Here is a 20407-nt window from a genome sequence, read left to right as displayed (position 1 = left end):
GAATTGTGACTAGAGACAAAAAAAAGTTGGTTAACCGTGTCTACACGTCGAGAATATTTTTTTATAAACCCACTTGTATTAAAAACGCTTTGCATCTCTATGGACAAAGGGCGATCTCCCACTGCATCGGATGTGTCATTGTCGGTCGATTCTCAAAAGAGTGAGTGAGATGTGGTTAAATACCCATCTATACAATAATATTGCACATTACAACACACCGAGGAGTCTCATGCTTCTTGAATGCAAAACAACTCAAAATCGGGAATAGCTTCTATTGCCAATACTGCAAGGATTACCCTATACCCATCAATATTTGCTGTTATTTTATTACACTAGTGGCCAAAAAGTTGTTTAAGTATAGGATAAAACACGTCTGAGGGTTGTTATGATATTTAAAACCCGCATCCCAAGGCATTTTCCGAGGGAAAGCGTTTTAAATATCATAACAACCCGAGGGAAAGTGTTTTATCTTACTTATAAACCGATTTTGAACCTTTAAGCAACATTTATCACCATTTTTATGTTTCGAACACTTTCCATGAACCTTAGGAAACGGGCGTAAAATATCTGTTGCTGGCGTACGGATCTTGAAAAGGACATTGTAAAATGCAGTGAGGCTCTACACCTCTGTAGCCTTGTGGTACACTCACTGGGCTACAGATATGAAGGTTGCGAGTTCGATCCTCGGGAATATAAAGAAAACATTTGTCATTTGATTTTACATTTCATTACATTTTACAATCTGAACGGAAGTTATATTAATAAAATACCCAGGATATTATATAAAATCCCTGGGATATTATAACACATTATATAGCAAATATGACTTGAATATCCTATAAAAACCCCGGGAATATTATATAAAATCCCAGGGACATTACAACGTCCCTGTTTATGAGATTTAACCCGACTGGAGAACAATAGGATGACGTCACAGGAGGTTTATAAGAAACCATCATGTTGTCGTGTGTACAAATTGACATCTTGAACGGAGGAGGTCACAGCAGTAGGAGGAACAGCGCAAACACATATTGCACGTGCTACATGGTACACGTAGTTGTTGACTGATGTGGAACAGATGATGTTAAGGTGTATGATGTTATTCAATTTGAAGCAGAAAGAGGAAAACCAATAAATACTTGAAACGAGCATCTAAAGCTCTTGGCGCGTCTCCTAACAAGGTGAAAAAATGTTGGACACATAACAACATGATAGTTTCTTAAGCAACCTTTTCCACTGATGGGAATGAACATAACAAACAGCAGATATTATTGGGTACATGGTATTCATTGCCGTGTTCCCCATTGACATGTAATAGATTATTCCCGATTTTGAGTTATTTTGCAATTCAATGTTGGAGTCAAACAGATTGTACCTACAGTCAAAAAGGCAATTACCTACACATACCCTTTCAAGGTGATGTTTTTAAGCACAACAATGTCAAAAAATGGCCAGTCCGCTAGAGCAATCGCTCTCGTTAAGAGGGAAGCTGCATCACATTGTTATAATGTTACGAAATGCAGTCACAATGTCAGAGTAGACAAATATTGAACATTTTACGGAAAAATTCAAATGTTTAACATATGGGAAAACATTGAAAACCGCGGAGGTCAATAAGCAAAGAAATGGAAATTGATAACCCCAGCGCAATATATATGACCATTGTTTCCCCAAAGAATTCAGGAGACCAGGAACTTGCGAGTAATGTCACCAAAATATATATTTATGTACAGTACTATAATGGTTTTCTTAAAATGTTCAGCAGTATCTTTTGTCATTGATTATATGATATACGTGAAAGGTACACTATCCTTATATACGTACCAAATAGTTCTTCATGTCCCTCGACTGAAATAGAACCACAGAGTTAGTTACTGCGCAGTGTTCAAACTGTTCCTAGAATGTTTATTTCCGACGTGTTTGGTTTTTGCCCTTGGATACCGATATTTTGTTGGGTTTATTTTCCTTGGGTCTTTTGGGGGTTTAACGTCACGTTCAAGATTACTGCACTCACATAGCGACGCGCATGGGCATTTGTGTGAGAGTGTGTATGTTTGAACTAGTCTGAACCCATGGCGTTTTTATAGTGCTAGCTCACTGAGATTCCATGCCGCAGTTTAAAATAGATAGCCCACTCGAGACAAATTATACTGACACCGAGGCAAACAGTCGTTGTTTGTCTGCTTTAATGCCGAAGGTCAGGCAAGGTAAAAACATTTAACCTCTTTGACGTATGACGCTCTATCCAATACACAACAGAGCCGGTCTATCTTCTAAAGGTGCCGGACGACAAGACAGGAAACCACAGATAGACACTGCTAAAAAACATAATGGCTATGAGATACTCACATGGAAAACAGCAGGACTCTCCCGATTCACAAATGTGCCAAGTCGACGTTTCATCCTCAGCACAGCTTTTTTTGCACTGTCCATCGCAGCTCCGATCTAAACAAAGGTTTACAAGACAATTCACAACAACACTCTTAGCGTTTTACTGAAACTCAAAACGCGTAACACACATAGCAAGTCAGTTTAATGACGCTTTGACGGGGCATGTGGTGCAACACAAGCGCATTGAGCTGATGAAAGAAGACATTTACAATAACAAGCTACTGGTAATGTAACAAATGTTATATTTGGGATAACACTTTCTTAGTAATGTACAGATTCTCGTACTTTTTTTGGTTGAGTCCCGTCCGGGATTCGAACCCACACTTGCCACCTAATCGCCAGCACTCAAAGTCAGCGATCTAACCCACTCAGCCACCGAGGCTTCCACAAAATGAGAGTCCGACAACTGGTAGTCTAGATCACGTACTTTGAGTACCCCTCTGACAAGTGTAAATTGGCACGGTTCCCATGCCAATACTAAGAAAGTGTTATCCCAAATATAATATTTGTTAAATTTGACCACTTTCTAAATGGCATTGTGTATTCATACAGGTAATGTGAAATGATTGTTATTCACTGATTTGTAATTTCATTGATATCGGATATATGAATATGATGTCACCTTTTCTACATTTTAGGCATTTGAAAGGTTATTATGAAATGTTGCGATCACATTTGAGGTAACAATTCATTCGAAATTACATTGAAATATTGCAAAAATAATGATCTCAAAATAGTTGAAATAGTTCTTGCACGGTTACGAAAACATAGCGAATTTGACTACCGTTGACGATACTTTTACAGTTGATATCAGAGGCGCAAGCGGAACATTTGCTATTCAATTATGTTTGTCCGCTACTCTATCAGGCTGGCGACAATTAATCCACTGATATCTAATGGGTTTAAGCGTGTCATAAAATGCTTCATTGCAAAATATTATGACTCAATAAAACTGAACATTATTAACACAAGCACTGCTTAGCGCGTCGGCAAAAAGAACATAGCTACTCTGTCCATTTTATTGTCTGTTACATTTAAAAAAGAAGAAAGAAGTTTGTTTTCTGAAAAATTCGAAACATTCGCCCGACCATATCTATGTGAAACAGACTGAGTAATGTGTGTATTTAGGCAATATTAACTTCTTGGTTGATATGGGGGCACGGGTGGCCCAGTCGTCTAAGGCGCCGCGATTCGCTGTGCAGAGTTGCGTCCCTTGGGCACGCCAGAAACCTATGATTGTGGGTTCGAATCCCGGTTCGCCCCGATTATGTTTCTAGGTTTGTCAGCACCGTACCCATGCTCGTGGGTTTCACCGAAGTGGTAAACGTCTGAGACCTGCATCACTTCGGGCTTTCCTGCCACATTAAGCTGACACGCCGCGATATAACTGGAATACTGTTAAAAGCGGCGTTAAACCCAACTCACTCACTCTTGGTTGAGGCAACACAAAGTATACTCTTGAAAATTGGATTTGACCGAAAAATTCCAAACGTTTTCAAAATATTACTGGGCTTAAAACAGCTTAACGCAAGGTCCCAACCCTAAGTATGATACCCGTAGCAATTATATCACCATCGAATAACCATTTCCTGTTTGTTTCATTTAAGCAGCCATCAAGCAGTTTACAGAACATCGCAGCTTAAGTAAGTAGACCAAAGGTGTGAGTGAGTATGGTTTTACGCCGCTTTTAGCAATATTCCAGCAATATCACGGCGGGTAATTGAGTGAGTGAGTGAGTTGGGTATGTATGTATTGCTTTGTAACGTGGTGTATTAACTCTATTGCGAATACTCAATGATGAGTCAGTGAGTGAGTTGGGTTTAACGCCGCCTTTAACAGTATTCCAGTTATATCGCGGCGTGTCAGCTTAATTTTGGAGGAAACCCCGAAGTGATGCAGGTCTCAGACGTTTACCACTTCGGTGAAACCATCGATCACGGGTATAGTGCTGACAAACCTAGAAACATAATCGGGGCGAACCGGGATTCGAGCCCATAATCATAGGTTTCAGGCATGCCAAAAGGACGCAACTCTGCACAGCGAATGGCGGCGCCTTGGATGCCCCGTACCCACACTCAAAGATGAGGGGGTGGGGGTAAATTAGTATGCCAGAGAAAAACAGGACGGAACTTGATCATAGAACAATTTTCACGAAACAGCGGGATGTGAACGCGCCAAGTCCAAAGAGGAAGTCTGACGAAAGTACTCATTTGCCACGGCAAATTATAAAGTTGACAGCTAAATATATACTTACTATGAGTTTATCCGTTTATGAACAGTGAAATGTGGGTTTTATGCCGTACGTTTTATGTTATTCCGTGCATTGTAAAGAAATTGACCACGGATAGGATTTCCACCTAGTTCTCGGCACCCTTACGACAAGAGACATTCTGTGTTTTAAACATAAAAACACTCCCCCCTAATATAGGTTATTTATGGTTAAATAAGGCGCATTGTACTTACTGTTCAGTGTGTGATTATCCCAAATTCCATGCAGCGATAGGTAGGATTATATTTTATGTTTCTAAATTCATCTGGTTCTGTTTAGTTCAGCGACTCGAAATGTTCAACAAGTATATTGTGGGGCTAATATAGACTACTGTATGTTGCTCAATGTCTTACGCTGAGGAACAGATGTACATGTGGCAATGAACTTCTCAAGGATTGCCCACTCCTGTGGCTTGAGACAGACATTACTCATGGGACACCATCTTTGTGGCTGTGTATGTTTGGGAAAACCCCGCGGAATGGGATATGTTTGTCATGGATATTCCCAGGGACTTAGATTCAATGGTCCCTCGTTAAAGAAAATATTTTTCACCGATGTGGGATGCGTCATCTTCATAGGTAGGACAATAGTTAAATCACGAGAAGCAGCGTTATAACGTCAGCCCATTCTGCATTCTGGCATCTCAGAATTGTCACAACAAAACAAAAACTGCAGTTAATAAAAGGCACGAAGCTTGAATTGTGACTAGAGACAAAAAAAAGTTGGTTAACCGTGTCTACACGTCGAGAATATTTTTTTATAAACCCACTTGTATTAAAAACGCTTAGCATCGCTATGGACAAAGAGCGATCTCCCACTGCATCGGATGTGTCATTGTCGGTCGATTCTAAAAAGAGTGAGTGAGATGTGGTTAAATACCCATCTATACAATAATATTGCACATTACAACACACCGAGGAGTCTCATGCTTCTTGAATGCAAAACAACTCAAAATCGGGAATAGCTTCTATTGCCAATACTGCAAGGATTACCCTATACCCATCAATATTTGCTGTTATTTTATTACACTAGTGGCCAAAAAGTTGTTTAAGTATAGGATAAAACACGTCTGAGGGTTGTTATGATATTTAAAACCCGCATCCCAAGGCATTTTCCGAGGGAAAGCGTTTTAAATATCATAACAACCCGAGGGAAAGTGTTTTATCTTACTTATAAACCGATTTTGAACCTTTAAGCAACATTTATCACCATTTTTATGTTTCGAACACTTTCCATGAACCTTAGGAAACGGGCGTAAAATATCTGTTGCTGGCGTACGGATCTTGAAAAGGACATTGTAAAATGCAGTGAGGCTCTACACCTCTGTAGCCTTGTGATACACTCACTGGGCTACAGATATGAAGGTTGCGAGTTCGATCCTCGGGAATATAAAGAAAACATTTGTCATTTGATTTTACATTTCATTACATTTTACAATCTGAACGGAAGTTATATTAATAAAATACCCAGGACATTATATAAAATCCCTGGGATATTATAACACATTATATAGCAAATATGACTTGAATATCCTATAAAAACCCCGGGAATATTATATAAAATCCCAGGGACATTACAACGTCCCTGTTTATGAGATTTAATCCGACTGGAGAACAATAGGATGACGTCACCGGAGGTTTATAAGAAACCATCATGTTGTCGTGTGTACAAATTGACATCTTGAACGGAGGAGGTCACAGCAGTAGGAGGAACAGCGCAAACACATATTGCACGTGCTACATGGTACACGTAGTTGTTGACTGATGTGGAACAGATGATGTTAAGGTGTATGATGTTATTCAATTTGAAGCAGAAAGAGGAAAACCAATAAATACTTGAAACGAGCATCTAAAGCTCTTGGCGCGTCTCCTAACAAGGTGAAAAAATGTTGGACACATAACAACATGATAGTTTCTTAAGCAACCTTTTCCACTGATGGGAATGAACATAACAAACAGCAGATATTATTGGGTACATGGTATTCATTGCCGTGTTCCCCATTGACATGTAATAGATTATTCCCGATTTTGAGTTATTTTGCAATTCAATGTTGGAGTCAAACAGATTGTACCTACAGTCAAAAAGGCAATTACCTACACATACCCTTTCAAGGTGATGTTTTTAAGCACAACAATGTCAAAAAATGGCCAGTCCGCTAGAGCAATCGCTCTCGTTAAGAGGGAAGCTGCATCACATTGTTATAATGTTACGAAATGCAGTCACAATGTCAGAGTAGACAAATATTGAACATTTTACGGAAAAATTCAAATGTTTAACATATGGGAAAACATTGAAAACCGCGGAGGTCAATAAGCAAAGAAATGGAAATTGATAACCCCAGCGCAATATATATGACCATTGTTTCCCCAAAGAATTCAGGAGACCAGGAACTTGCGAGTAATGTCACCAAAATATATATTTATGTACAGTACTATAATGGTTTTCTTAAAATGTTCAGCAGTATCTTTTGTCATTGATTATATGATATACGTGAAAGGTACACTATCCTTATATACGTACCAAATAGTTCTTCATGTCCCTCGACTGAAATAGAACCACAGAGTTAGTTACTGCGCAGTGTTCAAACTGTTCCTAGAATGTTTATTTCCGACGTGTTTGGTTTTTGCCCTTGGATACCGATATTTTGTTGGGTTTATTTTCCTTGGGTCTTTTGGGGGTTTAACGTCACGTTCAAGATTACTGCACTCACATAGCGACGCGCATGGGCATTTGTGTGAGAGTGTGTATGTTTGAACTAGTCTGAACCCATGGCGTTTTTATAGTGCTAGCTCACTGAGATTCCATGCCGCAGTTTAAAATAGATAGCCCACTCGAGACAAATTATACTGACACCGAGGCAAACAGTCGTTGTTTGTCTGCTTTAATGCCGAAGGTCAGGCAAGGTAAAAACATTTAACCTCTTTGACGTATGACGCTCTACCCAATAGACAACAGAGCCGGTCTATCTTCTAAAGGTGCAGGACGACAAAACAGGAAACCACAGATAGACACTGCTAAAAAACATACTGGCTATGAGATACTCACGTGGAAAACAGCAGGACTTTCCCGATTCACAATTGTGCCAAGTCGACGTTTCATCCCCAGCACAGCTTTCTTTGCACTGTCCATCGCAGCTCCGATCTAAACAAAGGTTTACAAGACAATTCACCACAACACTCTTCGCGTTTTACTGAAACTCAAAACGCGTAACACACAAAGCAAGTCAGTTTAATGACGCTTTGACACAGCATGTGGTGCAACACAAGCGCATTGAGCTGATGAAAGAAGACATTTACAATAACAAGCTACTGGTAATGTAACAAATGTTATATTTGGGATAACACTTTCTTAGTAAAGTACAGATTCTCGTACTTTTTTGGGTTGAGTCCCGTCCGGGATTCGAACCCATACTTGCCAGAGTGTGGCACCTAATCGCCAGCACTCAAAGTCAGCGATCTAACCCACTCAGCCACCGAGGCTTCCACAAAATGAAAGTCCGACAACTGGTAGTCTAGATCACGTACTTTGAGTACCCCTCTGACAAGTGTAAATTGGCACGGCTCCCATGCCAATACTAAGAAAGTGTTATCCCAAATATAATATTTGTTACATTTGACCACTTTCTAAATGGCATCGTGTATTCATACAGGTAATGTGAAATGATTGTTATTCACTGATTTGTAATTTCATTGATATCGGATATATGAATATGATATCACCTTTTCTACATTTTAGGCATTTGAAAGGTTATTATGAAATGTTGCGATCACATTTGAGGTAACAATTCATTCGAAATTACATTGAAATATTGCAAAAATAATGATCTCAAAATAGTTTCGTTTTCTTGCACGGTTACGAAAACATAGCGAATTTGACTACCGTTGACGATACTTTTACAGTTGATATCAGAGGCGCAAGCGGAACATTTGCTATTCAATTATGTTTGTCCGCTACTCTATCAGGCTGGCGACAATTGAACCACTGATATCTAATGGGTTTAAGCGTGTCATAAAATGCTTCATTGCAAAATATTATGACTCAATAAAACTGAACATTATTAACACAAGCACTGCTTAGCGCGTCGGCAAAAGGAACATAGCTACTCTGTCCTTTTTATTGTCTGTTACATTTAAAAAAGAAGAAAGAAGTTTGTTTTCTGAAAAATTCCAACATTCGCCCGACCATATCTGTGTGAAACAGACTGAGTAATGTGTGTATTTAGGCAATATTAACTTCTTGGTTGATATGGGGGCACGGGTGGCCCAGTCGTCTAAGGCGCCGCGATTCGCTGTGCAGAGTTGCGTCCCTTGGGCACGCCAGAAACCTATGATTGTGGGTTCGAATCCCGGTTCGCCCCGATTATGTTTCTAGGTTTGTCAGCACTATACCCGTGCTCGTGGGTTTCACCGAAGTGGTAAACGTCTGAGACCTGCATCACTTTGGGCTTTCCTCCCACATTAAGCTGACACGCCGCGATATAACTGGAATACTGTTAAAAGCGGCGTTAAACCCAACTCACTCACTCACTCTTGGTTGATATAAACAGCCGGGCAACAGAAAGTTGAAAATTGGATTTGACCGAAAAATTCCAAACGTTTTCAAAATATTACTGGGCTTAAAACAGCTTAACGCAAGGTCCCAACCCCAAGTATGATACCCGTAGCAATTATATCACCATCGAATAACCATTTCCTGTTTGTTTCATTTAAGCCGCCATCAAGCAGTTTACAGAACATCGCAGCTTAAGTAAGTAGACCAAAGGAGTGACTGAGTATGGTTTTACGCCGCTTTAAGCAATATTCCAGCAATATCACGGCGGGTAATTGAGTGAGTGAGTGAGTTGGGTTGAACGCCGCTTTTAACAGTATTCCAAGTTTATCACGGCGTGTCAGCTTAATGTGGGTGGGAGGAAAGCCCGAAGTGATGCAGGTCTCAGACGTTTACCACTTCGGTGAAACCCAGGAGCACGGGTATGGTGCTGACAGACCTAGAAACATAATCGGGGCGAACCGGGATTCGAGCCCACAATCATAGGTTTCTGGCGTGCCCAAGGGACGCAACTCTGCACAGCGAATCGCGGCGCCTTAGATGACTGGGCCATCCGTGCCCCCCACGGCGGGTAAACCAAAGGAATGGCAGTTGAATGAATAGAATCAATAATGCTGAGTCTCTTTTAAACTAACAAATATAGGACGTTCCCACTTGATAATGTGTATAGAGGAGGTCATATTTCAAGTTAGAGTTCCTGATCTGCTTCGTTTTAATATCAATATGAACACTAAAGCGTTAGTATTCACGCAGAGTGGTATTGTTATGGTAACACTGGTACACACGCATTCATACACACGCAGGTCATATATGTATATATACAGAGATGAAGGAGCCGGGTGTGAATACTTACATGGATGTTTAATGTAAATACAACCCGTGTATTACAAAACTCCGCAACGTAACATCCTTGTGCATCAGTCACTTCCAAGCCCTTTCATATTGCTTTCGTCTCAGAGATGAAGCTTTGGCGAACGAGTAAAACACTATTCCTTCTTTGCTAAGTACTGACCACGCGATAAGTTTCATCGTTTGGTTAGGTATGTTCAAGAGACACATGTTGTAGAATTGTATCTGCATTTGAATATATACTTAGAACACATTTCAATATGTTGTTGGCACTTTTCATTTTCCATCATCATGTAAAATGACACTTATGTAGCATAGCGGGATGGTTCGAAGATGTGTTTTAAGGATATAATAAGGAAGTTGACGCATATATTCATTCCTTTTTAATAATGTGATCCCTAATCTCGTTCTCTCGGAAACATGGTTTTAGACCTGGTTTCAATAAAGAAAAAGTTAAAAGAAAAGCCATACATACATATATATATATATATGTTTATCTTTATGAAGCGTCCCTCATGTCTAGAATTTGTTTAAGAATGTTCTAGGCGTGCGTGCTGTTTATTTATATATAACTGATTAGATTACAAAACATTTTCAATACTATTTCGAATATGATAAATTGAAAAATTGTAGTTTGCAAACTGAAAGTTCATACTCTGATCTTCGCCCTAAGATTTATCATGGTTGCAGAGGATGCTATGTTCGTATAAACGCCAGAAAACAAAGTGCGAACATAGCAAACATGTCCCATATGTTGGTTAAACGTGGCAACATAACTGAATATATATTGGGTTCAAGTTATTTCCTTTTGGCTTTCCGCCGTATGTATATCAAAACTGAAGATATATTTCATTTTACAAGTAGTTGTGAATACGTTCCCTTTTAAAGATTGTTAATTAAAGATTAACTTAAATAAGAAAATTGGGCATCCTCTAGTACTATGTGGATCTACGTATTCTTTGGTACAAACCTGTGTTAGGGAAGGCGCCGGCGGGAGCTGTAAAGATAAACTTTGGGGTTTGACATGTCAGAAATATTGTATTCTCAAAACTTGTCAGTAGGAGATGCTTTGCTTTGTTGCCCTACACCACAGTCATCAATATTTCAGATATATCACGGTGGCCTATTAATAATCGCATTTTTGTCAGACAAACCGGTTGTTAATATTGTGAGAATGTCAACGTCCTCGTTTACAATGACAGTTTATCATTCTGCGTTATTCTTTATACGCTGTCAATCTGTAGATTGACTTGGTGATCGATCAGTATAGTAGAAGGAGAAGACATTTGTTATTTTGTCACCTTTGACATTTGTTTATGACATTTTTGTTTACTAAAAAAAAAATTACATGGAAGGACACTAGTAATTGATCGAACCTTGCACTTTTACGGTGGTGTCTCTTGTAGCCTCTCGTCGTGGGCGCAGGAGTCCACCTGAAGCACATGCACGACACAGTCATATCATGCCTGTCAGAGCACCCATCAACACCTAAATTGTGATATTTTATTTGCTAACAAGACAAAAAGAAATAACACATCATAAACATCTACCACGTCCTGATGAAGGAGCAAGAAGTAACACTCAAACGACATTACAAATACTATTAGGAGTTGTCATATTTAAAAAAGTGTCATGTATTCATGTTCTTCCAACTTTAAAATGCCTATCAAAGCCTTCATTGCAAATGATACATACAGGGCAAAAACAGAGCCCCACTAATTCATAACAATGGAACAGTTCTAAGAAAAAAACATAAACGAAACAAAAGTTTTTTTTACGACTACTCGATAATGTTGACCCTGTCTCTTTCATAGATGAATATTCCTTGACTTTTTTTGCCGTCCAAATACAAGCTGATATGGTGGATAGTACTAGATGTTAAAATAACCCTGATAGCCACAATATTGCTGATGGTTATAGATCAAGATCGCAGTGTAGGATGAGATAGTTATGCGACTGTTAACCTTCCAACGCCTCATAGGCAATTTGGGTTGTACACTCAGGGAGCTGAGAATTTTATTCATCGGCTTAATAATAGAGCGCTTTGGGCATATTCGGCATGCAATAAGCGCAATACAAAGAGATTTCTATTATTATTATTATTATTACTAGTAATAGTAGCTGCATACCTGGTCCTTTGTGGTCGTCACGTGAAAGCGGCACGTGACCTGGAACAAAAGTGATCGAAGTAGGTGAAAGTATTTAGCCACACACTGGATATATCTGGATTTGGAGACACTAACACTCTGCAAAGCCAGCCCTTTTCCTAGTTAACACATTTGTTTGTGATTGGTGGGAAAACGTTATCTCACTGTCGTGCCACGTGTTCATTAATAGTAAAGCTAGTCGGGTGTATTCATGACGTATTCATTTTGTCACGAACACATTGGTTAGCACGGCGAGGAAAACAATCTGTGCTTTTCAAAGTTTGCTTCACTTTTCATATTTTGAGGGTCGATAGAATCCAATTAGATGCAAAATATCAATGACATCATTTGCATATAACTTACGGTATGTTTACTTACAACAGTGAATATATATGCATTTGATATAGGTTGGATTTCAGCTCCTTTGAGAGTATGGTTGGTTGGTTTGTTGTTTAACGCCGCGCTCAGCAATATCCCAGCTTTATGACGGCGGTCTATAAATAATCGAGTCTGGACCAGACAATCCAGTGATTAATATCACGAGCATCGATCCACGCAATTGGGATCGATGACATACACCAACCAAGTCAGCGAGCCTGAACACCCGATCCCGTTAGTCGCCTTTTACGACAAGCATAGTCGCCTTTTACGACAAGCATGGGTTGCTGAAGACCTATTCTATCCCGGATCTTCACGGATCTTGAGAGTATGGAATGACATGTCAAGTTAGATTTATGCAACATGGTTTGGATTTGCATATCAAGTTTTAGGTTGTTTTGACAAAGCGTGACACAAGATGACATACCATCGGCTGCCGCTGCACCACGGGGAGCTTCTTCCTTCTCATTTGTTATGTCTGAATATGAATCATACATGTGGATATAACAGAAGATTGTGGGGGAGTGGTTTTGTTTAACGCCCCTATAAACAGTTTTCATGGTATATTACGGCGTGTCAGCTTCATGTGGGACGAGAGTGATGTAGGACTTACGTGCAGGCTAGGTTTAAATGCTGTTGTGAACAGTATTTTAGTTACATGTACATATATCACTGCATGTTCAATATAAGTAGAAAGCCGAAAGTGTTTTGTTTGTTGTTTAACGCCGCGCTCAGCAATATTCCAGCTATATGACGGCGGTCTTTTAAATAATCGAGTCGGGACCAGACAATCCAGTGATTGTGTCATGAGCATCGATCCACCCAATTGGGATCAATGACATGCTTCAACCATGTCAGCGAGCCTTGCCACCCGATCCAGTTAGTCGCCTCTTACGACAAGCATAGTCGCTTTTTACGTCAAGCATGGGTTGCTGAAAACCCCGGATCTTCACGGGTAGGAAAGCCGAAAGTGACGGAGGTCATCGGCGTTTACTGCTTGCACTAAATACGAAAGTATGCACCACGGATCATAACCAGGACCACCATGGGATTAGAACCAACTATGAGAAGATCCTGTCAAGGTTGCAGGACTCTTTACTTCAAACTGATGTGCCTAGGTTCCCGTGTGTTTTTTTCAGGTGAGTGAGTATGATGTACGCCACTATAAGCAATATTCCAGCAATGTGACGGTGGGGGACATCAGAAATGAGCTTCACAAAATGTTTCCATATGGAATCGAACCCGGGCCTTCGGTGTGACGAGCGAACGCCCAAACCACCAGTCTTCCCCATCGCCTCTATTTTCAGGCGAACAACTGTGTTGCATGTGACGGATTCCACCGATGGGGCTTGACATGCTCACATTTTTTGTGACGATCTATTTCACCACTTGTGATTCATGTTTGTTTGTTTGTTGTTTAACGCCACACTCAGCAATATTCCAGCTATATGACGGCGGTCTGTAAATAATCGAGTCTGGACCAGATAATCCAGTGATTGACATCATGAGCATCGATCCACGCATTTGGGATCGATGACATGCATCAACCAAATCAGCGAGCCTGACCACCCGATCCCGTTAGTCGCCTTTTACGACAAGCACAGTCGCCTGACCTATTCCACCCCGGATCTTCACGGGTTGATACATAAATACATGCTCATGATAGAGTCGGACTCGTACAATGGACTCTGCTTTTACCAAGGATCACAAGCATGTGGTAATGAAACACCATCTGACAATGAAGATACCAGGTGAGTCGATCCTACCCAACCAGTGGTACCCGTCCAAAATGACAAGTAATCCAAATTGAAAACGAATAATGTAATCGTGTGTTACTTAAACAAGTTTCAAGTTTCATTCCCTGTGTCTTTGTTCATACCTGACGGTTTGCAAAGGACAAGGTCTTTACTGTCTGCCAGTAATTCTGAACACACATCCTTGTCCTTCGAGGTGTCATCTGCAAACAAACGCAAATATTCTTTTTTAAAACTCCGTCCACCTTACCTTTGTTGCTGGCGACCTATAGCCCCATTTTGATATCGTACCTTTTCCCATTAATCGGTTTAGTTCTACAACTAGTTTTAAGGTAAACTGGGATCTATTACTAGTTATTGTACTGTCCTTTGTCGAAAGTATAAATATTGTACAACTTGTTCAAGTCACACTATGACTGAAATATTGCCGACGTGACGTAAAATTAAATTCATTCACTTTTAAACTCCGTCCTTATACATTTATGTCATGTTACAGTTATCTATCCATCCATCCATCATCCATCCATCCATCCATCCATCCATCCATCTATCTATCTATCTGACGCAAATATGTTTATAACTGGTTCACACACTAAAACTGTATTTTGCAAAATGGAATAGTTTAACAAATAAACACATATAGCTACTCCTTCCAAATATCACCAAATACTTATACGGTACGTACCTTCCTCAGCGGAGGCAGCAGCGGATACACCTAGGACAGGGAAGAGAATGAACATACATATCATATTAGGTATAACGTTGGACACTATAATTTGGGCAATTTGATAACGGGCATTAAGTCACAACGTATTGACTTGTTTGTCATCGGGACCAAGCATTTGACGCACTTGAGCAAAGCGATCTATTTCACAACGTCATAGATATCAGAGTTAATATATCGCTCTGCGCGAGTTTCGTAATCATTTCCCTTACGCCTAATCTCTCACTAGCAAGGTCCACGATCAACTACGTCCTTTGGATCTCTAAACAATTCTTATTTACTATACTTGTTCAACGTGATAAGATGCAAACACTTGTCATTATAATAATACATCTCAGAACAGCTATTAAGCATGTTTGAAAAACTGTTAACAGAATAGTGACATTGTACGCTTTATAAATATATCCTACATGTGTGACACAGAATGCTATGATCTGTGGCTAATGGGTAAAACATTTTTTACTGTTTACAGCATAGGTGACATTGTACACTTTATAAATATATCCTACATCTGTGACACAGAATGCTATGGTCTGTGGCAAATGGGTAACCATATTTTATCTTCATGAAACACAAGGTGTTATAAGTAAATAGGTTAAAAATAGGATCAAACGTTTAGTCGTTGAAATGGTTGGTCTAACCCATAGCCCTGCGTGATGCATGGAAATGCATGTTCACTGTAACTTTCGCATGTGCATAGCGCTTTTTGACGCCTAGGCTTATGAAATGCGTTCCCTAGGTCAACCATATAATCCATACAGGACGAAATCGAGCACATTTCCCAATCACCCAAATATTTCTTGGCCATGTTGACCGGCCTATCATAAACAAACATTTTGTTTCGTTTGTTTGTTGTTTAAGGCCGCGCTCAGCAATATTCCAGCTACATGGCGGCGTTCTGTAAATTATCGAGTCTGGACCAGACAATCCAGTGACTGATATCATTAGCATCGATCCACGCAATTGGGAACCGATGACATGCATCAACCAAGTCAGCGAGACTGTCCACCCGATCCCGTTAGTCGCTCGCTGGCTATGTTGACACATGTCATCGTATCCCTGTAATGTAAATCTGCTGAATGTGGCGTTTAACAACAAACAAACAAACATCCGGTTGATACAGAGGGTAAGGACGAAGAGCAGGAACGGTTGTGTATGTGCACTTAGACACAGATGCAATGGATGATATCTACGGGTCTGTCCTGCATGAAGTACTGCTTATGTGCTCTAAAGCATCACAAGCTTGCTATTCAGAAAATGTATATGTTAGTAATGGTGAATCAGAATGTATACTTACAGGGATTACCTGAAACAAAGATAGATCCAGCATTAAAACATCGTCACTGTCACGCCATAGTTCCACTTGATATTTTAAACAGTATTTACGTACATTTGTTGGATAAGTCAATAACATTTTGTACATACTAAAAAGGTAAGTAAGGCATCATGAATAGTTTCTTTGGTATATTTGTAGTGGATACTGAGTACCCGTTCTCATAAAAATATACCCCAAAATATGCATGATTGTTATCTTATTTTTCAATATATTAATGGTATTCATAAAGTGCTCATACCAATGTATAACACATGGAGTTATAATATAAAATTACAAAAACACTACTATTATCGTGCATTATCGTGCAACTGTACAAAATGAAAAAGCGTTTTGAGGTGTAAAGTGCTGTAGCATTTTAGAAAGAAAATACAATGAAAAACTTTTCTTTCTCCAAAATATCACTTTGATAACAACAGATGGGGCGTTTTTGTTAATGGCGAATAATACATTCAAGGGGTAGTTATAGATAATGCTAAAACTGTACCGATATCTAATGAATAATAAACGATAATGTATTTAAATATTATCTCACTAGATTCATAAAACCATACCAGTGCTCTGAAATACTGAGAAAAAGGCAACAATACAATGACCAGTTATGAAATCAAACTGTAAGAAAATGTGCTCTCGGTCGAAAGACGCCTGCTGGGGTGATTATTGCAGTTATTTAAAGTTTAAGATGTTTTTTGTATTAAATATGTTATTTGCTAAAATGTAAAACGGTACTAATCACTTATATGTATCGTCTGTGAAGTGGGGTTGAACTCACGACAGGCTAGGGTCAAGGTTGTATTCAATAATATGAGATAGCGAGAACATGGAACAGTGAGTGAGTGAGTGAGTTTGGTTTTACGCCAGCAATATCACGGCGAGGGACACCAGAAATGGGCTTCACACATTGTACCCATGTCGGGAATTGAACCCGGGTCATGGCGTGACGAGCGAACGCTTTAACCACCAGGCTACCTGACCGCCCCAGAACATGGAAGAGGGGTGATGATAAAACATCGTTCTATCGTGACGTCACCCTCATGTTTTACTTTCCCTGCAGCGTTTTATTGTACGATAAACACCCCACTCCCTCATTTATTTCTTAAACTTTTCGATCAGTGGCAGTATACGTAGAAGTGATCACCCTTATCTCGTATGCAGATACACTATTAAGATATCACTTAATTTTACATTGGAGACGACTAAGAAACATGTTTTATTTCCATTTAAATTGCATTAACAGACATTAATACCAATACTGTACATGCATCCAAATCAGTGGTAATGGTCTGTAATTGAGTGGGTGATTTTGGTTCAATGACGCGTATATTATATCGGTAATTTCAGTTCCTTAATGTGGCGGGTATCCTCAAAATGATGCACACTTTATGTGAGTGAGTGAGTTTGATTTTACGCCGCCTTTAGCAATATTCCAGCAATGTTACGGCAGGGGACACCAGAAATGGGCTTCACACATTCGAACCCGGGTCTTCAGCGTGACGAGCGAACGCTTTAACCAGCAGGCTACCCGACCACCCCAGCACACCTTGAACGTTTACCACTTTAGTAAATCAAGATATTTGATGATACACCAAGGATCATAATCGGGGCGAAATTTTGATTCGAATCCTCCAACATTAGATCCTGGTCCTGTTAAGCGTTGCAAACAAACAGCGCTCAAAATCATTTAGCTCACCCTTCCCCGCCATGTACTGTGGTCGAAATGATTAAGGTTTAATTTTCTATCTCAATCAATACAGGTTAATGAGTGAGTAAGTGAGTATGGTTTTACGCCGCTTTTAGCAATATTCCAGCAATATTACGGCAGGGGACACCAGAAATGGGCTTCACACATTCGAACCCGGGTCTTCAGCGTGACGAGCGAACGCTTTAACCAGCAGGCTACCCGACCACCCCAGCACACTTTGAACGTTTACCACTTTAGTAAATCAAGATATTTGATGATACACCAAGGATCATAATCGGGGCGAAATTTTGATTCGAATCCTCCAACATTAGATCCTGGTCCTGTTAAGCGTTGCAAACAAACAGCGCTCAAAATCATTTAGCTCACCCTTCCCCGCCATGTACTGTGGTCGAAATGATTAAGGTTTAATTTTCTATCTCAATCAATACAGGTTAATGAGTGAGTGAGTGAGTATGGTTTTACGCCGCTTTTAGCAATATTCCAGCAATATCACGGCGGGGGACACCAGAAATAGGCTTCACACATTGTACCCATGTCGGGAATCGAACCCGGGTCTTCGGCGTGACGAGCGAACGCTTTAACCACTAGGCTACCCGACCGCCCCCAATACAGGTTAATAAAAACCTGGATTGATAATGGGCTTGAACCTTTTATGATTGCTTATTTAGACCTATGATACACAAACGTATCAATGTGAGTGATAATAGATTCGTTATTTGTTTAGTCCCGCAAAGAGCAATATTCCAACTATATTACGGCAGCCTGTATATAATCGAGTTAAGGGGATAGCACCTACCCGAGCCAGAATCATGTCGGTTCGAATCCCGGACTCGCAAAGATTATGATTTTTGGTTTGTTAGCATCATAACCATGCCGTGAGTTTCACCAAAGTTGTAAACGTCTGATGTCAGTTACCTAGGGCTTTTCCTAGCACCTAAAGCTGTCAAGCTGTGATTTAACTGAATAGCCGATCAAAGCTGAGATTCATCGAAGTTACTAATTTACGCAATATCACCTCATGGTCTTAAGAGCAGGAAACTACTGTATGGGTACATACCACTCTCCAAAAGCAGAGCTGCGTCACGGAGAGATCGGAGGATTCTGCAGATATCGGTAAATTCGTTCGAGCCGCAGTGAACTTCAGCAGTGTCATTGTAGCGAGCAGCATCCCCAGGTCGGAACTTCCCAAGGACATCACACTTGTCAGTTCTGTCACCTTCGCAGAATTCTTCACAATATTCCCCAAGTTCTAGAGATGGACGACAGGCACGTTCACAGTTATTGCAGGTTTCTTGGGCCACAGCCCCGATAGACACACAGTTTGACTGTACAAACTGAACCACATCATCGGCAGTATTAAGCTCAGCCCTTGCTATCGCAATGGCCAGCAGAACGAGCATCAGAGATGGTGCCATGGCATCTGTTCTCAGCACTTAATAGAACGACAAAGAGTTAAAACGTTGAAATAGAGGCCTCACAGTCGTGGCGTTATCTGCCGATATTTCCCTTCGGGAGAAATTAGAAGATAAGAGACACTTTAAAAAATATATTTATCTTGTTCATGCTTCGATTTAACTTAGTACTTGATGTCTTGAGGACATCCTAGGTCATATCCCTTAATCACGACAGTCATCCGCCCTGAAGGCCTGTGAATACGAATCGGCCACGTATGTTACAAACTGCCACATCACTAATATACACTCATAGGGGTTAAGGGAAAGTGCATTTTCATTAACTGAAATGGGCATCATTTGCCACATGCTAATGTATGTTAGGCTGAACTCAATTTCGTATAATCCAGTTTTCATGGTATTTGTGTCGACAGAATGATATTGGAGGTTATTCTCCCACGGTGACGTTTTGAATTTCCATAAATTTGTTTTGTAGATCTGGCGGCCTGAATATGGTTGGTTGGTTGGTTGGTTCAACGCCGCACTCAGCAATATTCCAGCTATGTGACAAACAAATCAATAGCGATTCATAGGCACATGCTCATGATATAGTCATGAGTGGTACAAACGACTGGTTTTAGCAGAGATTTTGTATGAATATGGAAAAGGCTTTTGTCGCCTCTATTTAGTCGTATGGGTGTGAGGGTTTGATTAGTCGCGGTGTGTGTGTGTGTTGGCGGGGGGGGGGGGGGGGGGGGATCTGTCAGTCGTAGAAATATAACATTGGTCCCTTTTCTTAAAATGAATATTAAATAATTAAAGCCCTTTGAATTCACCGTGTTCAAATGCCAATCACTGGATTGAAATCAAGACTTGATTATTAACAGACCGCCGTCATATAGCTTGAATATTGCTGAGTGC

At 40.2% G+C, this 20407-nt stretch overlaps 1 protein-coding gene across 7 annotated transcripts in view; it reads right to left on the bottom strand.

Annotated features, from left to right (window-relative positions):
* LOC124122014 overlaps positions 1–19562 on the bottom strand; it is a 31476-nt gene extending 11914 nt beyond the window's left edge. For 2 of the 7 annotated variants that reach the window (XM_046485165.2, XM_046485164.2), the window contains exons 1-14: positions 19153–19557; positions 16358–16366; positions 15022–15051; positions 14462–14539; positions 13010–13060; positions 12187–12225; positions 11434–11490; positions 11028–11054; positions 7706–7801; positions 7181–7204; positions 5430–5507; positions 2350–2445; positions 1825–1848; positions 74–151 (exon numbers count right to left, since the gene is read on the bottom strand). In XM_046485165.2, coding sequence (XP_046341121.2) covers positions 74–151; positions 1825–1848; positions 2350–2445; positions 5430–5507; positions 7181–7204; positions 7706–7801; positions 11028–11054; positions 11434–11490; positions 12187–12225; positions 13010–13060; positions 14462–14539; positions 15022–15051; positions 16358–16366; positions 19153–19510 — 1045 coding nt within the window. In that variant the 5' untranslated portion in view covers positions 19511–19557. Of the gene's footprint in view, positions 1–73; positions 152–1824; positions 1849–2349; positions 2446–5429; positions 5508–7180; positions 7205–7705; positions 7802–11027; positions 11055–11433; positions 11491–12186; positions 12226–13009; positions 13061–14461; positions 14540–15021; positions 15052–16357; positions 16367–19152 lie in introns of all 7 variants that reach the window. The other 5 variants (XM_046485167.2, XM_046485166.2, XM_046485162.2 and 2 more) reach the window with 4 other exon arrangements.
* Between the last annotated feature and the right edge of the window lie 845 nt (positions 19563–20407).

Source organism: Haliotis rufescens, unplaced genomic scaffold (genome assembly GCF_023055435.1).
Source record: "Haliotis rufescens isolate VD_foot unplaced genomic scaffold, xgHalRufe1.0.p SCAF_9, whole genome shotgun sequence".
NCBI classification, from domain to species: domain Eukaryota; kingdom Metazoa; phylum Mollusca; class Gastropoda; order Lepetellida; family Haliotidae; genus Haliotis; species Haliotis rufescens.
This window is presented reverse-complemented; position numbering and strand designations above follow the sequence as displayed.